At 40.8% G+C, this 25,751-nt stretch overlaps 1 protein-coding gene across 1 annotated transcript; it reads left to right on the forward strand.

The window, feature by feature from the left end:
- Positions 1-682: 682 nt before the first annotated feature.
- Positions 683-24,850, forward strand: hsd17b4 (hydroxysteroid (17-beta) dehydrogenase 4). The gene is made up of 25 exons (XM_046387828.1): positions 683-863; positions 1,406-1,459; positions 2,268-2,375; positions 3,024-3,083; positions 3,958-3,979; positions 4,159-4,205; positions 4,471-4,555; positions 7,285-7,472; positions 8,353-8,444; positions 8,619-8,643; positions 8,782-8,910; positions 11,093-11,205; positions 16,024-16,136; positions 16,388-16,511; positions 16,721-16,772; positions 17,897-17,968; positions 19,432-19,535; positions 19,632-19,697; positions 20,127-20,196; positions 20,350-20,456; positions 21,074-21,160; positions 21,247-21,333; positions 21,423-21,561; positions 22,890-23,017; positions 23,996-24,850. Exons 1-25 carry the CDS (start codon positions 812-814, stop codon positions 24,083-24,085), a joined length of 2,214 nt encoding a protein of 737 aa, XP_046243784.1. The 5' UTR covers positions 683-811; the 3' UTR covers positions 24,086-24,850.
- Positions 24,851-25,751: the final 901 nt, after the last annotated feature.

Below are 25,751 nucleotides of genomic sequence, written 5' to 3' on the forward strand. Positions count from 1 at the left end.
CTTAATGTAAATGGAACAGAGCCATCAGTCATGTCCTCAGAAAAAGCTGTGCTTTCTCTGCTGTGAGAAACTGATATCTGGTGTATAAAACAGCCATTAAAAACATTCTAACGTGGAATCACATTTCTTAGGATGAAAATCCTTATTATCATAACAAGTTATTTTTCTTGGACAGTGGGTTTCATAATGGCATGGGCTCACAATGCAGAATGTAAATCACAGCAACATGCTTGAGAGCCATCTTTGAAGAAAATGGAGAAATGAGTACAACACACTTTTTTTTTTAGCATATTCAAGTCATGTTAAAGAACTCTAACACCATTTCAAACTACCGTAAATAACCAACGAAAACAAATTAATTAGCAGCCAGTTTTGTGGTATTTACACCTATCACCGTCATCATCATCATCATCATCATCACCATAACCGTGATCATCGTCGTTTATTTCATTATTTCCTAACTCTTACATGGTGAACAGTACTGTAATGATCAATCAAATCTAATATAAAAAATAGAGGAAGGTATCAGCAGACGATTTCTCATAAAACATGCAATGAAATTTGCAAATATAAAAAAAATAAAAGACTTCCAAGTAGATTCAAAGTAGACCGCATATGTAAAATCAACAGTGACGAAAACATGTTTAATTAAATAATAGTTTCTGATTGGTCACTGCTGAGACTGCCCCCTCGTAATTGCGGAAGTGAAACTTGTAACGAAGTTCACCCTGCTGTCTGCCTGTGTGGAGGAGTTTTTCTTTTTACCAGCGTGCTGGTAGCGTTTAGAAACGGAGAATAACATCTCATAGGAATGTCCTTGTCATTCGAGGGAAGAGTCGTGCTTGTCACTGGGGCCGGAGGAGGTAAAATCATCATGCACTGAACGTTAGCTAGGCTGTCAATGCTGCTAACTGTGATGACGCTCACATCGATTTTGTAACGTTAGCTCCGAGTGCTAACCTGCTAGTTTCAGAGATGTAATAAGTGAAGCACGTTATTAAGACAGCTAGCTTAGTGTGCGAATCTTTCTTTTTGCAGCATTACCTGCCCAGCAGTTAAGCTTGGTATCTTGCTGGTTGCTAACGCTGGCTAACACAGCTGCAAGCCTCAAAGTCGTAAATGTAAACAATCTTTGCCCACATGAACTTTCTGGAAACAACGGGATATATTTGTTGGTATTACAGTACAACACGCACAGTATTGATCTGACCAACACAGACTTTTAGCAGCCTTGTCATTTGAAGAACACAGGGAGCAAAGTACATGTAGCGCAATGGCTTATAATCATATCAGTGCAAGTGTGTCAAAGGGCACGTACGACAACACCGTAGTAATAGTTGATGCAGGTGTTTGATTATATAAAAGTATGCTTACACATTTTACTCAACTGTCTTTCTTCCCGCAGGCCTTGGCAGAGAATATGCACTGGCTTTTGCTGAAAGAGGAGCCTCAGTTGTAGGTACGTGAACAGTCTTCATTTTATGCCCCTTTTACCTCATTTCTGGACTGGGTAGGTATAATGGCTGTTATGTGATTAGTGCAACCAGGCATCCATGTGCATAGTGAAATGCCTGCTAAATGTGGACCTTGACTGTCGTTGAACCTCAGTTGATTCTATTTTTTGTTTGCTGTGGGAAGGGAACAGGGGAAAGTAGTGTGCATGTTGACATTTTGGCCCAGAAAAAAATCTGATGTTTTGCCTGAGGTGTTTGGGACTTGATATCAGCTTTTTTTCAATCACCCATATAATAGCAGCATACAGAAAAACAGCAGTATGTGATAATGACTCACTATTAGAGATGACTGTGGTTTTGGAGGTGCCCTGATTTTGAATAAGTATGGATGCAACAATCAAACACACAGGACTGGAACTGGCACAGATACAGATCTTATGTGGATTAGCTATCAGCCTTGACATGACCGATCCACAGTAAACGCATCAAATTGGTGCTCAGTTTCAGCAGAGATACCCTGCATGGAGGTAAAGCTGAAACTGCAGATTTAGGTGATTTTATAGATTAACTATGCCTCAGAGGTGTTTCATAAAGAAATATGCATTGCACTGCATACTTTTTGGACTACAAGGTTGCAGGTGTTGACATCAATGTTTACCTTCCCCAAAATAACAGCTTTCCCTGCTGCCTGGACTGAACTGGTTAGGGACAAAGAATCAGCTTAGCTGCACTCTTCTCATAACCTAATCAGTCATGGAGAATTGCAGAACTCACCCCATTATTTCTAATCTTTTTCTTCTTGTTGCAATAAAGTGAATGACCTTGGGGCAGACACTAAAGGGGGTGGAAAGAGTTCTGCAGCTGCTGATAAGGTGGTGGAGGAGATAAGAGCGAAGGGAGGCAAGGCCGTGGCGAACTATGGTGAGAAGTTTGAACTCTACTTGTCTTAAGTCTTCTCTGGCACATCATCATCATCTCTGTCTGTTTTGTCTTCCTTGCTTACTCTCTGGTATTCAGCTAGCTTATGTAATGAAAGGCCCCAAAGCAGTATTGATTTCTGTCAGACTGAGTAGCTTACTGATGAAGCTGTTAGCAAGTACTGAAGATACATGTATCCCCCTCTTATCTTTGTGCATCTGACATAAACAAAGAGCAAAACATAAAAATGTATTTGTTTGTGTAATGCAGTGGCATGAAAACAAAACAGACTATGATGCTCAACAGTCAATAACAATGCTTCTTTAAAAAGGTGACTCGTCATATATCGTTGCTCAAGATACTGAAGACGTCAGTGCGATCAACTTTCTCTTGTACATAATAAAATGTTCTCAGATGCCTCACTCCCTGTTGGTTATATGTTGTAACACCAAACTCTGTACTTTGCTGCGGGAACATTGTAGCCATGAATCAGACATATAACTGAAACTACACAATGCATAGAGTCTTCTGGAAGCTCGATTTTGAAAAATAATTTAAAATTCACCACTATATCAAATGCAAATATATATATATATATATATATATATTTTTTTTAAAGTTTGAGTGTCCATTTCTGTCATGCACACACAGACTCTGTGGAAGATGGAGAAAAATTGATCCAAACAGCACTGGATGCATTTGGAAGAATAGGTGAGTTTTTGCATCGCACTACTGTGTAAACCAGTGCTTCTCAATTATTTTCTGTTGCGCCCCCCCCCAGCAAGTAGAAAACAATTTGCGCCCCCCCCCCCCCCCCACTCTCCGCCGCGACTATAAATAATAGTAATAATAATATGTAATAATATTTAATAATATGTAATAATAGGATGCTAACAGTGCTCGCTGGTTTACTGAAGTAGCATTCACAAAGCGGGATGATTGTTGGCAATATTCGGCACGTTTTGGTTGAAAAAACTCCAGCGGCTTATCAGCATGATTGGGATGTAATGTCTTCAAGTGACGCCTTAATTTATTTGGCTTCATGCTGTCCGCTGCCAACATTTTTAGACAGTAAACACACCGGTCTTTCGTCTCCCACTGTAGTCACAGTGAAGCCAAGCGCTACATATGCTTCGTCATATTTCCTCGTCTTAGCTTTCGGGTGAGTTACTTTTGTCTCATTATCTTCGGCTCTCTCCGCCTTTCTTCTCATCCCTGTTAAAAATTTCTTCATGTTGTCTCTTAAGGGTTCGTTTACTACACTTCATATCGCCTGCTCGGTGCAAAAAAGCCGCTACACCATAGAGCTAATACTCCCTGCGCACACTCTGACAATGAGAGCGCCACTGCCAACTACTGTAGTGGATGTGCAATTACACTTTATTCTAGTACGGCAAAAAAAGCATGTTCCCCAGGGTCACACGCGCCCCCCCTGGCATCGCACCGCGCCCCCCCAGGGGGGCGCGCCCCACTATTTGAGAAGCACTGGTGTAAACCAAAGTTTTGCATCATTAGAAAGCAGTGTTATTGCTGTTATTTGAACCAATTCTTGAACTAAACCTGTTAAAATATTTTTTTTGTCCAGATGTTGTTGTCAATAATGCCGGGTAAGTAATTCCATAATGATTATCACACTTTTCACTAGGTCTAATCATCATCTCATCTGTTTTAAGAGTGGCTATTTGATTGCAATATTTTGAACCACTATAGTCATGTTAAATAGAACCTTAGGTTTTGTCACAAAGACAGAAAAGACTTAAACCCATTCCTGCTTTCCTTTACAAAGGATTCTTCGTGACCGATCATTTGCAAGGACGAGTGATTTGGACTGGGGTAATGAAATTATTTCTGATCTTCACTTCACTTTCATTAACTTCTGTTGTGTATGAGGTCATCCCATAGCATCACATTTTTGTGACTCATAATCAAAACCTGCAGCCATGTTAAAAGTACAAGAATACATTTATTTTTAACTTGGGTTGTTAGCCATGTCCAATATGTCTATTAAACAGTCTGTCTGTGTGGGAGTTCAAAAATCAACTGTAAACTGAATCTGATCCATAATGTATTGCGTCATTCCTCTTACTCACCATTGCAGACCTGATCCAGAGAGTTCACTTGAGAGGCTCCTTCTTGGTAACTAGAGCTGCCTGGAACCACATGAAAAACCAAAAGTTTGGCAGGTGAGGAGCTCAGCTACTGACAGCTATTGACTTGGAGAAGAGCTGTGCCTTTCTCCTATTCCGTGGGTAGGATTTTTTTTATTTTCTTTTTTTTGTTAGATCTGACAGAGTTGCAGTATCCTCAGCAGACAGACCAAGTCTGGACTGCATTCAAGCAGATATAAGTCATAAAAGTCTATGTGGTAAGACCTGATTCAAGATGTCAGAGAAACTCAAAATGGGCTTTGTGTGCCCCACTTCAAGGGGGCTCTTGAGGATATGCACTTGAGGCAATGAGTATTCTGTGTAAAGCATGCGTGTCATCATATTATTATACCCATATTCCGACTCTGACATTAGTCAGCGGATACCTCCTGATACACCTCGCTCCACTGGTTTTATGGTGTACAATAAAAAACTATCTGCATACTAATAAAAGCCCAAGTCAACAAATTTAATATGAACATGTAAATCACCAAAAAAATGTAGGAAATCATTTCCTTTGGCTATGCTGCACTCTCAACTTTTTGAGCACAATTTGAATAGAGGACTTCACACCAAACAGCCAAGATGTCTGTGCAGACTCACCGCATTCTTCTAAGCAGTACAGCATGCAAAGTTCAAATATCCACCCCTGGAGAGGGCTCTTGAATGAGAAGCAAAACATCCAGTGTATCATTTATCATTTGAAGCAGTGAGGATATATACAGATATGTATTATTCATGTCTTTAAGATGCAGTCAGTTTGTTATGGAAGACCAAGACATCGCTGCCATAAACACACATGCAGTGCGGATTGTGTTATTGCATTAACTGGGATTTAAAGGCAAGCCTTTCTCTTGTAAGACATTAAACCCAGGTGTAGCTAATACAATGTGACAGTAATGATGGCTGCATTCTGTCGCTGAACTGAACACCTGCATTTTTACTGCCATGACAAGTGAAAATATGTGCTGCAAAAAGGTCTGTTGGGGTGTACATGTTTTGAATTATAATTTGCAGAAGAAGGTCACACATCAAGCCATATATGCACACAAGGTGTTCTTCCTGAGAGGAGGAGACACACAGTAGATAACTGAAATAGCGTTTTGGACAAAGTTTCACTACACTGAGCTCAAGAGCAGCTTACTGTACCTTGAGTGGTTGCAGGTAATGTTAGTTTATATCAAGGTTTTGAAGTAAATGTGTTCTCTAATTTCATAGAAAAAGACACAATAATCATGGTCAGTTCAGAATTATGTATGCATTAAATGCATTTTACACACAATGCATATAGAGGAGCGGGTTAAAGGGGCATTCCACTAGTGGAAGGATGGGTAATATATGGATAAGTCAGAATAGTTTTCTTCGTTCTTATATTCAGTTGGTTCACTGCAGGTGAAGAGAATTCACAGTAATTTCCCTGAGTGGGCAAGTGACTTGGAGATATCTGTAGATGCCTTTGAAAACCGACTGTGAGTTAAGTTTTCTTTTTCGTAAATAGATGAATTTATCAGTACAAGCATAGAAGTACTGTGTGCCTGTTTTTGTTTATCCTGAAATGTGCAAACAAGGTTTTTCATTTAGATATATTTTCTGTTAGGAAATGTTGTCAACCTGAGTTTCATCCCCATCCAGTTTCTATGGGTTTTACAAGTAAATTAACCTTCTGTGCTCGCTGAAGGCCTTTTGTTTATATTACAGTCATCTAAGTATTCTTCTCACCTGGCAGATGACTTCAGATTAGTCACTGACATGACATCCCAGTGAGAGCAGAGTAGGGTTGGTTAGGGTTAGGGCAGGGTTAGAGAAATTGTTGGAGAGGTCAGGACCCAGATCCTTTGCTTTCCTGCTGTCTAGAGAGGTTGGTCCTGAGCACGTCTACCTCCTCGAGTACAGCTCTGCTTGTTACATACTGTATGGGCAAGTTTAAAATTCAATCTTTGGGTGCAGTCACCCTAAGCGAAAGTTGATGGTGTATTTAAAGATAAAACCATAACAGAATGAAATGAAAAGTAGAAGGGTTCATGGCGTGACTCTCCACCAGACAGACAGAGTCTGGTTGTGAAGTCAAGGCTGTGAATAAAATGATGCAAAAGCTTATTTTTAATTATGCTCAGATCTCAAATGTACATAAGACAGTTTGTGTGTTTGATGTTTAACTTCTTCAACTAAAATGTGTTTTCTTTGTAGTAGTTCTTGGTGGTCTGAAAGGTTCCTTCAGTCGCTGAGTTATAGGCTTTAGTGCATAAAATCCTCCGGTTCCATTGCAGCATACAGTATGAGTGCAGTGTGATATGGATCACTGCCTTCTGATGACCTGCGAAACGGTTTCAGATGTCTCTCACAGTTAACGTAGCAGTAGTGTTTAACCTCATTACTTTTGCTTGACTGAAATGAAACTCTCTGCATCAAATTACTTGCAAAACTGCGTCTGCACGACTCTGTGGCTGGTGTGCACACATGCATTTATTCTTACATACAACATGTGCTCACTGTTGTGCAAGTAATATGTTTGAGTAAATGTGTACTTATGTACTAGTGGTAAAGCTGCTGTGTGTTGTGTGTATGTGTTTGTCCATGACTGTGACTGTGGCTATACCACATGACTAGATGTTACATGTACATACTCTTGCGTGCTAATGCATGCATGAAATATGTACCACATTGTGAGGTCCTGCGTGCGCGTGTGTGTGTGTGTGTGAGAGCCATCTCTGTCTCCCATTAGTCTGCCTGTCACTGACGTGTTGCCTCTGTTTGTCTGTGGCCAGAATCATCATGACTGCCTCAGCTGCAGGCATCTATGGCAACTTCGGTCAGGCCAACTACAGTGCTGCCAAGTTGGGCATGCTGGGCCTTGCAAACACCCTGGCTATTGAGGGCCGCAAGTACAACGTCCACTGCAACACGATTGCTCCCGTTGCTGGGTCACGCCTCACAGAGACCATCATGCCCCCAGGTAAGCAGGGAGACTAAACAACGGGACAGATCAAAATACGGAAATATGTTTAAACGTTTACGTTTTTCATGTTCATAATATTTCTTAAGAAAGAAGGTAATGCCAGGTTGGATATGTACAGTGAACTCAGTCAAGCTCTATGAGTCCATAAACATGGGAAACGTTTTTCCAACCCACCAAACACAGTATCCGTAATTGTCTATTCATCATGAGCATATTGTGCATGTTCTGTTACTGCAGCCCTGGTGACAAGGGTATTAAGTGACAGATTAAAGGAATGGTTTTGTTGCCCTGCTGTGTTGTTTTGCAGTAGCATCTGTCACAGTGCGCCGTGCCAACTGTCTCAGGATGGCCTCACCTTAGTAAATGACTTAGTTCCATATGTTGGCTTTCAATGACTCACGCTTTAAAAAACAAAATATAACAACAAACAAGCAAAAAAAAAACCCAAACAACTTGCTAAACACTGCAGAGTGCAGATAAACAGAATGCCTGTTGTTTTGCCACCATGTTTTGTTTGTTGAAGGGTACAGATATTTTCAGCACACGAATCATATCACTGAAACCCTTTGTCAAATTTGCTTGAGTACAACATGTTGAGGAGAACTTTTTATTAGTACTTGTGACTCCTTTTATTTGTTTTTAAGTTTTTCTGAATGTTCATCCAAAAAATATCCAGGCCTTTTTAGTAATCAGTTTATGCTGGTTTAGCACTAACTGTGCAGCAGTGTATTAAAAATTTAAAATTATCTTGAAAAATTACACAGATAAGTATGTGCTGAACAATAACTGCTACTGTTAAATGATTGTTCTTTAGGTCAACTGTGCAACAGATTAAAAGAAGCTGTTCCATATCTGGATGTGTTTTGTCATTATTTAGACCTTGTGGCCACTCTGAAGCCTGAGTATGTTTCCCCCTTGGTCCTCTGGCTGTGTCATGAACAATGCCAAGAAAACGGAGGACTGTTTGAGGTATGCGGAAAACAAAGCGCTTTCCCGCCATACTGTCTGTAGCTTGGTGTCTGTTTTTTCTTTTGTCATGCAGAACAGTAATATACCATCGGCACATGTTCAGTTTTCACATAGAGGAAAAATATTTTTGATCCAGTGTGTTTATTCAGCTGCTCATGTTTCATCTCCCTGCAGGTTGGTGCCGGCTGGATTGGTAAATGTGAGTGTTGTGTGTTTTTCCCGAGGAGGTGTCTGTATGCATCTATGATATTCATTAGTTCCTGGTTCACTGGTACTGTATGTGTGTGAATTTTTGCTATGCAGTGACCTCTTTATTTGTGTGTTTCCATGTGTGCAGTGCGCTGGGAGCGTTCTCTGGGCCAAACTGTGAGACAAAAGAACAAAGTCATGACCCCTGAGGCTGTCAGGGACCATTGGGACAAAATTTGTGATTTTACAGATGCCACCAAGCCTGCTACTGTACAAGGTCAGTAATGCATTAGGTTGAATACATGTTTACACAATAACATAATGCATCTGTACATGTCCTTACATGCTGTACATGCCCCCTTACACTTGCACGTCACACTTACATAAGAACCATACTGTAAATATCAAGTTTAAACTTTCTTGTGGTCTAATGGTTGATATTTTTTATGAAAATATAAAACATAAATGTAAGAATTTATGTCATTAATTAAATCTTGAACGCTGAGTCTTAAATGTTCATTTATTCTCTGGGAACATGATGTCTCTTAAAACCAGTAACCCACTCAACTCATGTTGCCATTTTTGCCCAGATTTTCTTTATTTGAGTTCGAGTGAGAGTTTGAGCCTCCTCCCCCTCCTCATAAGCCTGCTGGTCTGCTTTCAAACTTGTTTGACTCATTCTGCGTTGAGTCAGAATGATTCAAATTGCACATGGCTGAATCTCATCAAAGCCATCAGATACTTACCAATGAAGCAATCATGCTCTTTGTACAGTTTGCTCTTTGTAGGGTGATTTCTTGGTAAACTGTTATCTTTGTGTGTTAAACTGGCAGTAGACACATGTGAAAATTGTGGACTACACTATATAACACTCATACACCAACTCTGGGGAGCTCAGACACGTTTTTTCAGTTGAGAAATGTGGTTAAAAATGACGTAGGATAAAACAATCAAGGTCAGTGCAGCTGTCATGTAATGACACTGTATAACTGATCATTTATGAGAGAGAGAAACTTCTGAAACAACATGAACTCAGTTTACCGAGACCAAGATGGTGTTAGAGATCAAGCAAATGAGGAGGAGAAAACAAGCGAAGGTGAAAACAGTGTGTGTGAACAAGCACCAGGCTTGTTCCCGAAAGGTCTCACGCAAACAAGAGGGTGGCAAATGTTTATTGTCTCTCTCCGCCTCCTCCATCCCTCTCCACACTCTCAGATGTACATTCGAAGAAAGGTTAACATTAACTGAACAAGGGTGACAGTCCCGTAGGGCGCTAGCTGGCCTCATTAGCATGGCTTTGTAGTGCCTCCTCATTTGTAACTTATTACACAGACTTGTTGCTGCCTCTGTTCTGTAACAGCCTGCCGCTGAGTGACGGTAATTAGTGGTTGCGCTCTTCCCGGTCTCGCTCTCCAGCTGCATACACATTCACAGCTTGTTTTACCTGGGTGGACACATTCATTATATAATAATTCAATAATTTATATTTACGTTTTATTTTAAGCAAACTGAGAACACACACTATGGAATTATGTAAACAAGTAATGTTATAATGCATACAGAACTGGTCATGTTTGTTCTCAAAGCATTTATACCTCACATTCATCCATTTTAAAGCAGCTCCTGGATCAGTATAGGTTCTTATTGTGCGTTAACATTTCCCTACAACTCTGTTTAACTTTACTTTGAGCCGTTTAACTGCAGATTAAAAATTTTCTGGAGCTGTCGGAGCAAAAAATCCTTAAGCTTATTCCTACGAGATTTAATGATTTAATATCTGGGTGATGGCTTGATCCCCATATGTGAACAAATTGTCAGAAATGAGGGACCCTAAACTTTCTCTCAGGGGTACCAGTTGAGAAATGTTGTTATAATCATTATAATCAGGATTTGTAGATTAAAGCATCCGAGTTATTGATAAATCGTCAAGGTTGGTGTAATTACAAGAAGCAACTTCACATTGAGCGTAAAGGCGTAAGGGTGGTAATGAGCTTCTCATCTAACTCTCTGCTATAAAGCAAATAAACATTGTTTTGAAATATCAAAGGTTTTCCTTGAGGAGAGGGGTTTCCTCAGCTTTAGTTTACAAAATTTGCAGCTGCAATAAAAAATGTGGTTTCCACTCTATACTCAGGCTGCCTTTTTAATTGAAAGTAAAACTTAGCTGGATGAGAATTAACAGAATCCTTTTAGCTATCCCTTTAACACAGTGTTAGCCTGGATTAGTTTAGCCAAAAGTCATCTGGATGTATTGTCAATAAGCTTGTTTACAGGGGTACAAGCTATTTGCATAATACACGAATATCTCTGTGGCCTGTAGCTTCAGTCGTTCACGCTCCCCTTAGGATGTAATGAGTGTCGGTGATGATGAATTATTTTCTGTCACTTCATCGTCCTTTATTGTGGCGTGTTGTTCTGGTGTGCTTCCACTCATCTGTCGTGTCTCACCTTTTGTGTAGAGTCTCTACAGTCAATTGTGAGTGTGCTGTCTCGAGTGGAGTCAGAGGGAGGAGTTGATACAAATTCAACGGCTGCTGCAGCCTCTGCAGCCTCGTCTTCGGGAATCAATCCTGTGAGTAGAGATAGCTCTTGCTGCTTTCTGCCCTTTACAGTACTGTAGAAGATATTTTCAGGTCTTGAAAAAGTCTTCCTCAACAATAGGTTTAAAAAAAATAATTTAAAGTTCTAAATTTGGTTAGCAGAATTCTTGAACGGTTTCTCTTGCCTGCTGTATGAAGCAGTGTTGGTTAGAAAATGTATTTGTATCCGAATGCGGTCTGTTTGGGGATATTAGGTGCCCATAGACTAAAAGTGGGATTATTGGACTGTGGACTGTGCACAGATTTCAGACCTCTACTTAACACTGTCACTACTGCTCGTTACAAGCTATGAAGCTCATTAACTCATTATGGGCATGTTTCATCAAAAACCTCAATGTACTTGAATAAAATTAATTTTTTTTTTGGTTAATCCATAAATCCTTTTTCTGCTGCTTGTCCAGGTTGCATTGATGCAGTTACTTATATTATTAAAAATTTATTGTTGTATACTGTGGGCAAGTACTGAAATAGTGTGAATAAGTAACTTTTGGCCATATTGTCTTTTGTAGAATTCTATCATGCTTTTATACTGGTAAAATCACCAAACGGCTATATTGTGTTAAAAAGACTTCAGAGAGTCTTAAATTCAAAACTCTCCAGAAACCCTGATATGAATGCATGTCGAACTTGTTTAGACTCCCATTAAGTTAAAGTAAACGTCATTGAGTAGGAGTATACTTTGCCAACGCCTGAATCTTTCTACTTACTTACTTACTTACTTAACTCCTCCAGCTGGCCTCCTCAACACCATTTTGTCTCAGTTCCTTTTCTGCAGCTCTTAACCTTGTTTCAACACTTGTTACTTCATGTCCATCAATGTTTTTCTCCACCTCATTTCCTTAGATCACTGATCTTACTGTGGCTGTAGTAGCGACTTTAACGGATGGTTGATAATGACTTTTGAAAGTGTGGAGCTGTAAAATCTCAGACTCTTTCAAACATGGAAACTCATGACTCTTTAATACCGTTGCAGTGTGTTTAGTCAGGGACATTAATATCTGCCGAGCAAAGCTCCCTGCACCATACATAAATACTTTGACGTCCTCCTGTAAATATGAAACAGTGACACACCAGACAAGCGTCGACTCGGATTAGCTTTTCAAATGTGATGTACAAAAGATGTTGGAGCACAATAGCGTAGCGACGACTCCCTGGTTGTGTGTGCCATCACTTCACTGAGTTCCCTATCATTTAATCACACACAGTGAACTGGTTACAGCTCACACATGGCTGAGCTGCTTGAATAAAACATTTGGCCACAAGTATAAGTATTAATTATTTCAAGTGACACACATGAAATAATTATCCACAGAAATAGTCCCGATTTTTCTGTTAAGCCCGTTGTATAATGCAGTAGTGACACCATCAACAGATTAATCTCTATTTGTAACCTTCCTCTAACAGGTTCTCTGATTTTTGTTGTCACCATATTAACGAAATGGCTGATTAAACATTTTTAATGAATGAAATTTCAATGAATTCAGGATGATGCTTCGTTTAATGCTGGTGGAAGGCCTATCTGTTAGCCTCTAAATAGCAGCCAGTGTGACTCAGAGCTGGACTGATACGAAAATACTGCACAGTCGCGGCATCCCGGTGGTTACGATGCACACCATATAATCGTAATGGCCACCACTGGTTCCAGCTGGGCACCTGTGTAGCATGCTGCACCCTTCTACCCAAATTTCCTTTTTCAGCGCTATTTAACTGTCAGTAAAAAAAGGAGAAAATGCGCCTAGAAATCTTAAAAGAAAGAATACGTGTGTGTGTTTTTGGCAATAAATTTATAATGTTGTATGTTTCAGAGCCTGATCTGTCGGGTTTTATTCTCTTTTACATCAACCTGCACATAACACAATTGTCCATGTGTTCACAAAACAAACAGACAGAACCAAAATGAGAGACACAGATTCAATCCAACATGGGACCATGCAGAAGCAAAGGGCGTAAAATGAAATGGAATAAAACAAACTATGAATAGCATAGCACTAGCAATGTGTGGTGTACTGTCTGTCTGTGTAAAACACTCGGTGATTTTTCTATCTCCTGTTTTCTCTGATCGAAACGCATAAACACTGCATTAGCACTGCATAGTCAACTTTAATATTCCTACCCCATTTTGTATTTTGTGGTCTTTAAGCTAATATCTGATTGTAACCAGATATTTACACTTTTTTCAACATATGAGTCATTTTTTTTATTTTTCCCAACCTCTAAGACATTAATAGTAACTACCAGCCTGCTTCAATTATATCACGATTCAGTGATCCAGTACCTAAACTGTCAAATGATGCGCACTCTGTCGTGGGTATTGATGTGCTCTTGACTCTGTTTCTGCCGGAGATGTGTGTGTGTGTGTCTGACTTAGACTGCTTTCAGGGACTGGGCATGGCCTGTCCAATTAGGGACAAAAACTGTATCCCCAGTTGGGGAAAAAGATTGTTTTGGGGTCAGTGGTTAGGGTTACGATAAGTATGAAATTAAGAAATGAAATTAAGTGTATGCTATGTCCCCAAGTTAACATTTGTGTGTGTGTGTGTGTCTGGGCCTGTCTGGGCTGGAGATTTGGAACAGACTCACAATGTAGCCTCAAGACAAGCATAACCATTGTGTCCTCAGCTGACTTAGATTTGTGCTAAGAGTGTGTGTGCGCGTGTGGGTTTTGCATATTTTGTGCTACGTACATCTATTGTGTTAGTTGCATTCATGCAGTCTTTATACATATGCCTTAAATTATGCTGCACTGTGCTTATATTTATTTCATGTCGCGTACCTCTCACACATGCCTTATAATTCTTAGTATGTGTCTCTCTTTTTCAAAAATACTATAGTAGTGAGATAGTCTGTAGTACTGTAGCATAGAGCACAGGAAAGGGAACGGAGATGATGGATGACGTCCCTGGTAGGACTCAGTCTGTGGACTACTGTTTTTGTATTCTGGCTTCTCAAAGTCCCATGACATTAGAAATAGAAATAAGCCAGGCTTTGTAGTGATTTTCGACCAGCTGAGAGGTGGTGGTAAGTGTGAATCGCACCAATCTGCCAAGCAATATTGCTTTGAACTAGCGCGTGAATGTTAAGGGATCCACCTCCCTGAGCTTTTAAAGAAATCTGTGACTTTGTATCATTAACACTTAATTGCGTCAATTTTTTAGTTTTAGGAGCATAGTTTCAGGCCATTTTCAGGCTGTCGTTAATAAAACTGTGGGCACAAATCGAACATCGCCCCACTTCTGGCCTCTGTGTGCTGACCACTAGTCAAATTCAGGATCCATTTTGAAATTGTCCTGAATGCTTACCAAGGCTCTGGCTTGTCTGGCGTTACTTTATCATTTCTGATAGTGCTTATTCATCTCAATTCTATGAGATCCAACAGGCCGTCAGAGTGATGACTGGTGATGATTACAGATTAAATCAAACGGGCCTTTGGCTGCTTTGTAAATTGTATCTTGTTTCCTACCTGTATTTAAATTAATTTGTTTTCCTTATGTGTGTCATTTCTAATTTATACTTTTTCTTATCCTCGCTATATCAAATTACTGTTCTTCAGTGTGTGCTTTTACTGCTTTCACTCTTTTTATTGTCTCCTAACTAGTCTGAGAGTCTACAGCCATGCTAGCTGCTCTTACCCTTTCTTAATGCAGTCACGGTTTTTAGGCCTTGAGCTAAATGCTAACCTTTTCGTGCTAAAGGGTCCACAATGACAATGTTACCGTGCGGATGTTAAAGAACAATAATGTTCATCTTTTTCAACATTGTTAGTTTAGCATTAACCACATTAAAGCTGAGCCTGAAGCGGCTGGTTGTTATTTTTGTAGATATTTGGTCATAAACCTCAGTATTAGAGAAATTTAGATTTTGACCTGATGGTGGTGCCAACAGTTGATTGACAGATATTAACATTAATGTCTTATTTGTAGTTTCACCAAGCTGAGAAATTCATTCTCCGTTTTCCCAAGTTACAAACAGAAGATGTGTATCTTGTGTCTGGTTTCAGCCATTTCCTGAAAGTGATGTTACATTTTAGAGGAAACACCCTCGAGCAAGAAAGTATGCATAGGAAGGAGCTTGGGGTGACATTTTGACGTTTCACATAAAAACTCAAATGCCAGTCTCATGGTGGGGTTAGAGAGAAAGTCAGGACTCATTTGTAGTCAATCTGCTAAGCATGCATGTTGATAGAAAAAAAAAATCTGTGGCAATCCAAACCCATAGATGTTGAGATATTTCACAGAGTAACTGAAAACTTTAACCTACTGGTGGTGCTAGAGGAGACGAAGAAGAAGTAGGGGGATCCTCAAAGTAAGGAGGCTTCACCCCCTGATGACCGTGAATGTCTGCTCACAGTTTGATGGCAATCCATCTAGTAGTTGCTGAGATGTTTCAGTCTAGATCATAGTGGGACAGGGACTGACCGACATTGCCATCCTTAGAGCCATGCAGCCAACATAACTAAAAAGGCTTTCTATAACTGCTGAGAAAGTAACAGTAACAACAACGACCGATTCATTATTTATTCCCTTGGTGCCAGTGTTCCACCTGTATAATGTGGTAAGATTGATTAATTCACTGTAGTGTTTATTAAAGCATTTGTACTCAGGAGTTAGGTTGTGGACCTAATCTACCATGGGCTGAACCTTATTGCTTTTCATCTGCAGAATCACACATTGTTTTTCTCTGTCTGAATTACAGGATAACGTTTCATTCTCTGCCCTCGCTGTGCCGTTATGTCTAAAAGGTGACAAAGCTATACTAAATACTAATACTAAAATCCTCTCTTTTCCTCTCAGACCGTGGCTGTGGGACATAAACTACTACCAACCACGTTCAGCTTCACCCACACCCAGTGTATCCTGTATGCACTGGGGGTCGGCATGTCCACCAAGGACCCAGACCATCTCAGGTGTGTGTCTGTTTGTGTTTGTGCTCGTGACTACAACTGCCCTAAGGGGTCTGAAAAGTCAGCCTGTGTGAAATTGAACTGAAAGAAATCACACTCACTGTACTTTTACCTGCATGGAGGAAGAATAACACTAAAATCTATTCAGGCTTACAAATGTGGCCTTGTGCAGACATCTTTCCTGTGAAAATGTTTTTTGTTTTTTTTAAATTATTTTTTTTTCACAGTTCAGTAACACTAGCATTTTCTTGTAGGTTCCTGTATGAAGGCCATCCAGACTTCAGCTGCCTCCCCACCTTTGGGGTCATTCCCTCCCAGGCAGCCATGATGGATGGCGGGCTGAGCTCAGTCCCTGGACTCAACATAGACTTCACACAGGTTGGAAAACATACACGTCTGCTTTTCTGTGTGCGTGTGAGATTGTGTTTGCTATTGTTGTGTATTTATATGCATATTTGTATCCATTAGCATATCTCACACTGTTGTACCCAGTAAGATCAATATTGGCACACACATTACTAATACCAGTGAGGCTTTAAGATGGTGGTGTGATTATATATTACAGCTGTTCTAATGTTTTGTGTCAGGTTCTACATGGAGAGCAGTATCTGGAGCTTTATAGACCTTTGCCAACTTCAGGTATTTCCTTCTCTGCCATTAAAGTAAATACAGTTTGGTATTTTATGCAGTTAGTGTAGATTTTACATTATAATAAGTGCAATCCAGTCAAATATCGTTTCTGTTCACTGATGTTTTGAGATTGCTTTGCTGCTTCAGGCACTGGATGTCTTGACTGTGTGCATGGCATTAGGCTTGTTTGACTTGCCTAATGTCAAACAAGCCTAATGCCTCGCCTGGAAAAGCGGATGAGAGCAGGCGGGTGGAGCAGCAGCAGCAGGGGGTGGAGATAATAAGTTCTGGCCAAGTCGGATATTCTCTAGCAGCCTTCAGTCTGTACAGTTTCTTGTACAGGAAGTCACAGAAATACTCAAATCCTGTTAGATCTGATTATGATTTATTAAAATGTTATATCAGAGCCATTTATCAGTTTGTACGCAGTCCCTAGCCTACTAAAATAGTGCACAGGTGATCTGCGACGCTAGAGTTCGTGGTTAAACTACGTTTTACAGAAACTCATTGATGATTACAGGAAGTAATTGATTTCAGTTATTTTTTTTCCAAAGTTTGTGCTACCAAATACTAAATTGTGTTCTGTGTGAAATGTGTCAGATTTGGCTTTTTTTTCCTGTTGCTCTAATGCAAATAAAAATGAACATGAGAACACATTAAGCATTTGTAATTGCAACAGTTTTCTAGGAGAATTGGTGCATTGTCTGACAGAAATGCAGGGGTGCCAATATTTTTGGCCATGACAGGATAACATAAGGCAAATCCTCGCTTTGCAGAAGCTGAAAGCATCACATTTTGGACATTTTCTTTTCTTTTCTAGAAAATGGACCTAAATGGTAAATTGATCATCAAATTCCCAGTAGATTAACTGACTAATCATATCATCTCAGGTACAGTTCAAGTGAGTACATGTATTAGAGTCTTGGACTACTGGAGTGGAAGCACGTTTAAAAACTGCACAAAGTGCTGTTAAATGACCTTGAACAACTTGACAAAATGATTATACATGGTGATGAGGTAAAAAGTGGGGCAAGCCTCTGTCGTGACATGAGAGCTACTAGTGTGGAGAACATAATTACTGAATTACAGCACATCAGTGAACTGGAATGTAAATGGGTAAAATACTTCTTCAGGTAAACTCACCTCTGAGGCCACCATAGCAGACGTGTTGGACAAAGGATCTGGAGCCGTCATCCTCCTCGATGGTAAGTTTCACAACTTATATAGTGTATTTATTCCACATTCATTTGTTTTCATCTCTTCAATGTGTCTTTTCCTGAAAGTTGCCTCTTAGGCTGAATTAATGAAAGTTAATTTACAGTCCGTGTCTGTGGGGATTGAAATAATGGACTGAGAATTGCTCATATTTTTGTTTGACAATTCTGTAGAGACGGATGATATTAGAACCACTCTGATCTATAATTAATCCGACTTAAAACAAACAACGTGGGACCTGAGGTTCGCTGAGGATTCACAGAAGAAAATTGTAATTTCTTTATGCACACTAAAACCAGTCAGCTTCTATTGTCCTCCAAGAGTGAAAGTTATTTCTGGGCGAGATGTCATCCATCCATGTTTTTCATGTCTGGTTATATTTTTAATTGACCCCATGAAATTCTCCAGCCAGCAGTTTGACAGGTCAGACGGCTACTAATTGTCTCCTCACAGCCAGCTCTAATTTTCCTATAAATGTTCTGTAATGAGGAACTGTGGCTGAAACAGGTGTTTCTGCTCGCTGTGTTTCTTGTAATTAAAGTTGTGAGATGTGGAATTGTGTTGAGTGTGATTCAAAGTGATCACCAGGCGGCAGATATGAACTTAATAATTCAGTTACTTTTGCCCCTTTAGCAGTCTGAAACACAATGAAACGTCTGCCCATAGCTTGTTAATAAGAAAACAGCATTGAAGGAGATTCTACTGCATTTACCGTTTCCATCCATCCATCCATTTTCAATACCGCTTATCTGTCGGGGTCACACGGGCGAGAGGCGGGGTTTGGACTGGTTGCCAGGCAATCACAGGGCCAACACACAAAGACAGACAACCACACTCTCACACTCACACCTAGGAGCAATTTAGAGTAGCCAATTAACCTAATGTGCATGTTTTTGGTATTGTGGGAGGAAGCCGGAGTACCCGGAGAAAACCCACGCAGGCACAGGGAGAACATGCAAACTCCACATAGAAGGGCCCAGACCGGGATTCGAACCTGGAACCCTCTTGCTTGCATTTACAGTTTACTTCACTAAAAATTTTAAATAGCCACGACTGCATCAAGTGCTGTTTCGAGGCACTTGTACTTAACTAGACTATTTCCTTTTTCTGCTACTTTATACTTCGACTAAACTACATTTCTGAGGCAAATATCAGTTATTACTACATGATAATATTTAAGGGTACCATGTTGAGTTTTCATCCATCCAACATCCGTTCACTGTTTTGTATGTCCAACAAATGCCTTTACTTGGATCCATGTTTTCTAGTAACCAGCCTTAGACTGGACACTGTGCCATTACAAACAAGTCCGGGAGCTGCTCACAGAAACACGGGGCGGCCCGTTGTAGCTTGTTGCATTTGTTTTCATGGCACTGTTTCTTGTAAGTAAATGGTCGGAATATCTGATTCACAGCAGGAGCAGTTTGAACTTCACATTTGTGCTGTTTTGCAGTGAACACCTACAGTGGCAACGAGCTGCTCGCCTACAACCAGTTTTCGGTGTTTGTGGTCGGCGCTGGAGGATTTGGAGGGAGGAGAACCTCTGACAAAGCCAAAGTGCGTATGTTCCATATTTGAGGTGAAAAAGACGTCACCCAGGAACGCATGCTGCCTCATGTTTGAATTGTTTTATTTGCTCTGTGTTTCCTATAGGCTCCTGTGCCTCCACCTAAACGGGCACCAGATGCTGTGGTGATTGATTGCACCACAAGAGACCAAGTGAGTGCGTCTGCGTGGGTTTAGTCGCTGAATGAATTAGCCGCACTGACAGTAACAATGCGGGTGAAAATAGGACATTTTGTTTTGTGCCTCTGAAATAAGTAAAACACGTCAGACAAAATGGGAAGGTACGGCAGAGTTGTTGAACAGCGTTTTTGTACAGTTTTAAAAAAAGAACACAGAGTGTATGATGCAGCAGAAAATAAAAAAGTATGAAGAATGAATCTTAAAAAAAAAAAAAACAAAACGAAATCCCTTGAGCAATTTAAATGACTCCAACCGTATCACTTCAAAGCCATTCTTATTTTAGGTGTCTCTTCTATTGCCTTCATGATAATTTAATTTCGTTCCAAATCTGTGTATGAAAAGTTCAGGGCTTTATGAATTAGATATAGATCTAAACAATTTCCGTTCCCCCTGCGGTTACAGGCGGCCTTGTACCGTCTGAGTGGAGACTGGAACCCTCTGCATATAGACCCCAGCTTTGCTGCCATGGGAGGTGAGCGTCCGTACATCTATTGTGGCTTTTATGGTCTTGAGTCTTAATGCATCTTAGTCAGGACTCAGTCGTTCCCTGGGATTTTAGGTCAAATGATGTGTTTTGATCTCATTTATACTTAAACATGCCGTATTAAAAATTCTCTTTGGCCAGGCTTCAAGGCTCCCATCCTGCATGGCTTGTGCTCATTTGGCTTCGCTGCGAGACACGTCCTCAAGCAGTTTGCCGACAATGACCCCGCCAGGTTCAAGGCTATCAAAGTGAGTCTTAGTGGTGATTTAAACCCTGTCATACATTTTAGGAATTATTGGGGGCCTTGCAAAAGAACCACTTGTGTGACATGGCTTCTTCCTCGGTGCCACGTCTGATTAGAATTTGTCTCATTCATCAGTTTTTTTATTTTTTTCTTTTTGTACTGACAGTTTTCATTTTTTAGGTCTGAAGAAAATTCGTAAGTAATCGAGACATGTCGTTCAGGTCAGGCACAGACAGTCTCCCTTTCTCCAAAGGATGAAACAATAATTCCTTGATCTCGGAATTATAATCAATTTATTTGTGTGAATGAATTACCTAACATTAAAGGAATCACAAAAATGAACTTTAATATTCTGTTTGTCGTCATCAGTGTGGCCTGCCAATTTACTCTGAGATAAACTTTGTTGAATTCCATTTTTTTTTTAAATTTCTTAAGATGTAATGATTTAACTTGGCACAACAATTTATGAGCTGCCTCGAGGTCTTCATGTACGTCGCTTTCCTAGTTAGCATCCTGTGCTGCAGATTTAATTGCACATCCAAAGATGAAAGATGAAAGTGACATATTTTGTCACTTTCCGACTACGCCACCCTCTCTCAATTCTCTGTCTCTCTTTCTCAGGTTCGCTTTGTGAAGCCGGTGATGCCGGGTCAGTCCCTACAGACTGAGATGTGGAAGGAGGGCAACAGAATTCACATCCAGTGCAAAGTCAGTAATTAGCATCAGGGTAGATTTGAGTTTGAAATCTGTTTTTGCTTGTGCCTTTCTGATTAGCGCTCTTTTGTTTGATCCAGGTGAAGGAGACGGATGCTGTTGTGCTAGCGGGCGCCTACGTGGATTTGCACGGCACATCAGAAGCTTCCCCAGAAAATCTCACTCAAGTATGTCAGTCTGAAAATTCTCCTTTCAAACTACAGTCCTTTACAGGCCTCCAGCGAAGAGAGTTTCTCTTATTTCTACCTTTGCGCAGGGAGGAGGCCTTCAGAGCGAGCTGGTGTTCGCAGAGATCGGTCGTCGTATTAAAGATTTGGGCTCAGAGTTGGTCAAGAAGGTGAATGCTGTGTTCGGCTGGGAGATCACCAAGGATGGCAAGAATGCCGCACAGTGGAGTAAGTGCTCCGTATGCTGCACAGCGGGGGTCCTCAACTGCATTTGTCCAAGAGGCCAGAATTCTCGGAAGCACACAGTGAGGGGAACAGACTTTCAAATTTAAAGAAAATATTTATAGGCCTAATTAGCCTATTATTTACCTTTTCTTACAAATTATTTTTAGCAGCCTTTATCAGAGCGAACATACTTCTAAGAAACTTTGGAAATCCATCATGATAACTAAGGACTTAACAAGAAAATGCTGTCAGACCTTCCCCCCCAAGGAGGCAGTCAGTGCTCAGTACAAAACTGACTTTCCAGCAAATGAATGAATCCGCATCTTAGCTAAAAAAAAAAAGAAAAAAAAAGAAGAAGACAAAAAGCATACAACAGTACTAGTATGAGACTTCAATAACTCCTCAGTCACCCCCTCAGAGGAGAGAGGAAGGAGTTGGAAAATAATCTGATTCTGTAGAACAGGTGAACTCTGAACTACAGACTTTTTGGTCTGTTACCAGGAGCTGGCAGGCTAACTGACAGCCTGGACTTCTTCCACTCGTCAGTAATGTTTGATGCACGCGTTTTCTGAATTCATGCGGGCCCGGACGTCATCAGTTGATGATCACTGCTGTACAAACACGTGAATGTGTTTGCGTTGTGGGAAATATCAGCTCAGGTCAGCTCCTCATCGTCCCTCAAAAGGAAATTGTTTTTGCGACAAGACATTCATTGAAGCATTAAAAGTGCTGGTACTGCACATACAATACAGAATATAATCAAAGGCTCATTTGAGAATCTGAATTGTCAGAATCGAGCACGTTTATTACACTTTATATGTGTATGTAAATTTGAACTTCTGACAGGATAGAAGTGACAGATTTTTCTTTCCATGTAATTTGTCTGCTAAACGTGTCTCACGAAGAAGACTGCTGTTCACCTCAGCAGTTGCCCAATTGATTCCTGTTTCGCACATTTAAATTCCCGTAGTGACAACCCACTGAGAGGGCCAGGACTGATTCTAGTATAATGGATTTCCGTGAACCTTCTGTCAGAATAAATTTTTAATATTTCTGCTCGCTGCAGTGTCTGTCACTGAAGTCGTTGGTGACATTTTCCACCATTTATGTCTTAACATGACGGCCTCTTCAGTGCTACAGAAAACAAAGCCGGCGAGTTAATTTGACCCAGATTGACATGTTGCTAACAAGGTGTCAAACCATCAAAACTAGGACCAAAAAACTGTTAAGACTGCACAACCCCTCCAAACGCAAATGAGCTGTGAAGCCAGCCAACCCGGGGAAACGCTCAAAAACGAGTTATTCCTTCTTTTACCTCTGTCTTCCTGCAGCCATTGATCTGAAGAACGGCAGCGGCTCCTTGCACAAAGGCCCTTACGGCGGGAAGGCGGATGTGACCTTCACAGTGTCGGATGAAGACTTCATGGAGGTGGTGCAGGGGAAACTCAACCCTCAGAAGGTAACGTGCAATCAGTCAGACACGAATCTGTCTTGGATTCATAGCACATTTTAACAAAAGGCTTGTCTGCACCGCCTTGTTGTCTGCATGCGTGTCTCTAACAGTACGTCTCGGTACCTCCTGCAAGTGAGCATTTTAGGTTTTGCTAAACCAACAAAAATGTAGCCTCATATTTTAAACCCCACCTTTCTTGCCCCCTCCTTGATGTTAACATCCCTTGTACATTTTAATTAACGGGAAAGTGCCTTTGAAGAGCCCTTCAGTCTGTAATAACTTCTCCCTTGATCTCGTCATGTCAGAAGAAAAATGGAAAGCAATCACCTATCAAACGAAGTTCAGAAAGCACACGGCTGCGGGTAATCAATCGACACTGCTTATTATTTCAGTAGCATCTCGTCTGTCACAGGGAGTGGCCATCACTGTACAGAATTTCTATGCTTCCTGGAGCACTTGATATTGATCTGAGGCCGGTGTATGTGTCCATCTCTTTCTCTCACACGAAGAGCATCAGCGGGCTGTGGTGCTGAAGATCCCTCAGGCAGAGTCTTTCCAGCCTCTCCGTCGATAAAAGGAGCAGCTGGAGAAAGATTAGCTGGTGGAGTTAAAAGGGACATTGCTAATTGTCATCCAGGGTCGTTATAACTGCCTTCCCGTGATTGATTTTAGCCGAGCAAAGCGCTGCACATCGTTGGTATTTCAGTTCCCCCTCCAATAGACTTTTCTGCTGTGCCTCACAGCTCAGATCCATATGAATATGAATATTATGTCATTGTTCTGCTGCCAGAGCGCCAATTGTCATGTGTTCCCTCTGGCCTAAGACCTGGCTTGTTTCTTTGTCATTTGCATGAAGTGTTAGCCACAGGCTTCTTGGCCCCGTTTTACTCCCTGTGCACTGGAAAACAACCAACAGTCAACCAGCTAGAAATAAGAGGAGACTTGGGGAAAAGAAATAACTCAAGTGTGTCCTTGTTTTGCCAGGCGTTCTTCTCAGGCAAGCTGAAGGTCAGAGGGAACATCATGCTGAGTCAGAAGCTGGAGGTCATCCTGAAGGACTACGCCAAGCTGTGAGCCCCTCAGCCAAACAGTCAAATGACTTCAGGAGCCAACCAGCCTACCAGCTCCCACCGTCTGTCGACTTATCTCGTCGGTGATTTGTGTGTGTGTGTTTGTGTGTGTGCGTACTTACATTCTTAGGCTCTCAAGTAAAACTCATGATCAGTTACTCTCTAACATTAGTACTACTTCAGAGTGAATTCTCTGAATGTAAATGAACTTTTACTGTAATCATAAAATGAACAAAGAGTGTAAAGAGGAAGCAAGACTTTTTTGGCGCGTCTTGAGTTACAGCAATGCGGAGACAAGAAGCAATTCAAGCTCCCTTCAGCTGGTGAGAATTTACTTATGTCCTTATGGTCCATCCTTACTAAATATGCACTTAACTCATCTGCCTTTAAAGAGCCAAATGTTAAAAGTTTCACTTAAAAAGTTAGTAAGTACTAGCAGTAGTACTGTACTAGTAGAAGCAAGTGTCTTCTGCAGGGAGCCGAAATTCTGCTTAACGCTGAATGTAACAACTACAATCTAAACCGGGTTTAAAGCTCAGCTTGGCTTAAGATGCAATTCACTGGTCTGTTATTTCATTATGATGACTGATTCAGCATACTCAGTTTAATGCACCTCAATAGAAACCTTACGCCATGTATAGTATATGTAGAGTTTTCTAATTATGAATAAGAATGATTTTCAGATTTTGATTTTTGATTTCAGTGCAGTTGTAATGAAATTCAATGGTTGCTCTTGAATGAAAATAAAGTAAGTCAGACTAAAAACTCATTTCTGTATGTTTGACGCTTAACACGTCTTCCCTCTTCTTTATGGACTGCTCTAGCAGCAACTGCTTCCTGTGAGCAACCTACAAACCAACTGCAGACTACCTGCTCAGCGCCCACCGACACACACACACACAGCATTTACACACAGCTGAAGAGCCAGTTACACAAAGCTACATTTGTATGGTGGACACAGACTACAAATGATCAGCGTTGTTTCACTAATTGTTGTGTTAAACTGTTTCTGCTGGTGGCCAAAAAACATGCAGGTTTAAACGTGCCCTGTGGAGTCTCTGACCACCAGAAGCTCTGTGGGCTAATGTTTTCATGAACACCCCCTTGTTTGTTACGGGGCACAAGCACTGGGGCAACATGATACTGCTGCTGGGTTTACACTGCTCCACTGACTTGATAGAAATGTAGCAACAGAGACAGAGAAGAAGACTGAGCAGGCAACCATAGATGTTAACAATGCAGGGTTTAAAATATGCATAAAAGAACAGACTCTGCATGTGCTCTGAGGATGGAAATGCATTTAACATGTTTGTCAGGATCTCAAGGACACACACAATGCAAGTTAGTGACTAACGCTGAATGTATGAAATCAACGTTTCAGAATAAACTCCACAGGGCACTCGTGTCAGAGACGGTTTCACGTCCCAGATGCTGCAGTCACGACAGAGACGCTATGAAACGTATACAAAAGTATCCAGACATGCTTCTTTATGGGGCTATTTTTCAGGGGTTTGGGCTCAGTCTCTTACTTCCAGTGAAGGGGAATTGTAATGCTTCACCATACAAACACATCTTGGACAATGCTAAGCTTCCAACTTTGTAGCAACAGGTTAGTGAAGGCCCTTTTCTATTCCAGCATGACTGTGTCCCAGTGCACAAAGCAAAGTCCA

The sequence above is a fragment of the Scatophagus argus genome, chromosome 4, assembly GCF_020382885.2.
Source record: "Scatophagus argus isolate fScaArg1 chromosome 4, fScaArg1.pri, whole genome shotgun sequence".
Classification (NCBI taxonomy): domain Eukaryota; kingdom Metazoa; phylum Chordata; class Actinopteri; family Scatophagidae; genus Scatophagus; species Scatophagus argus.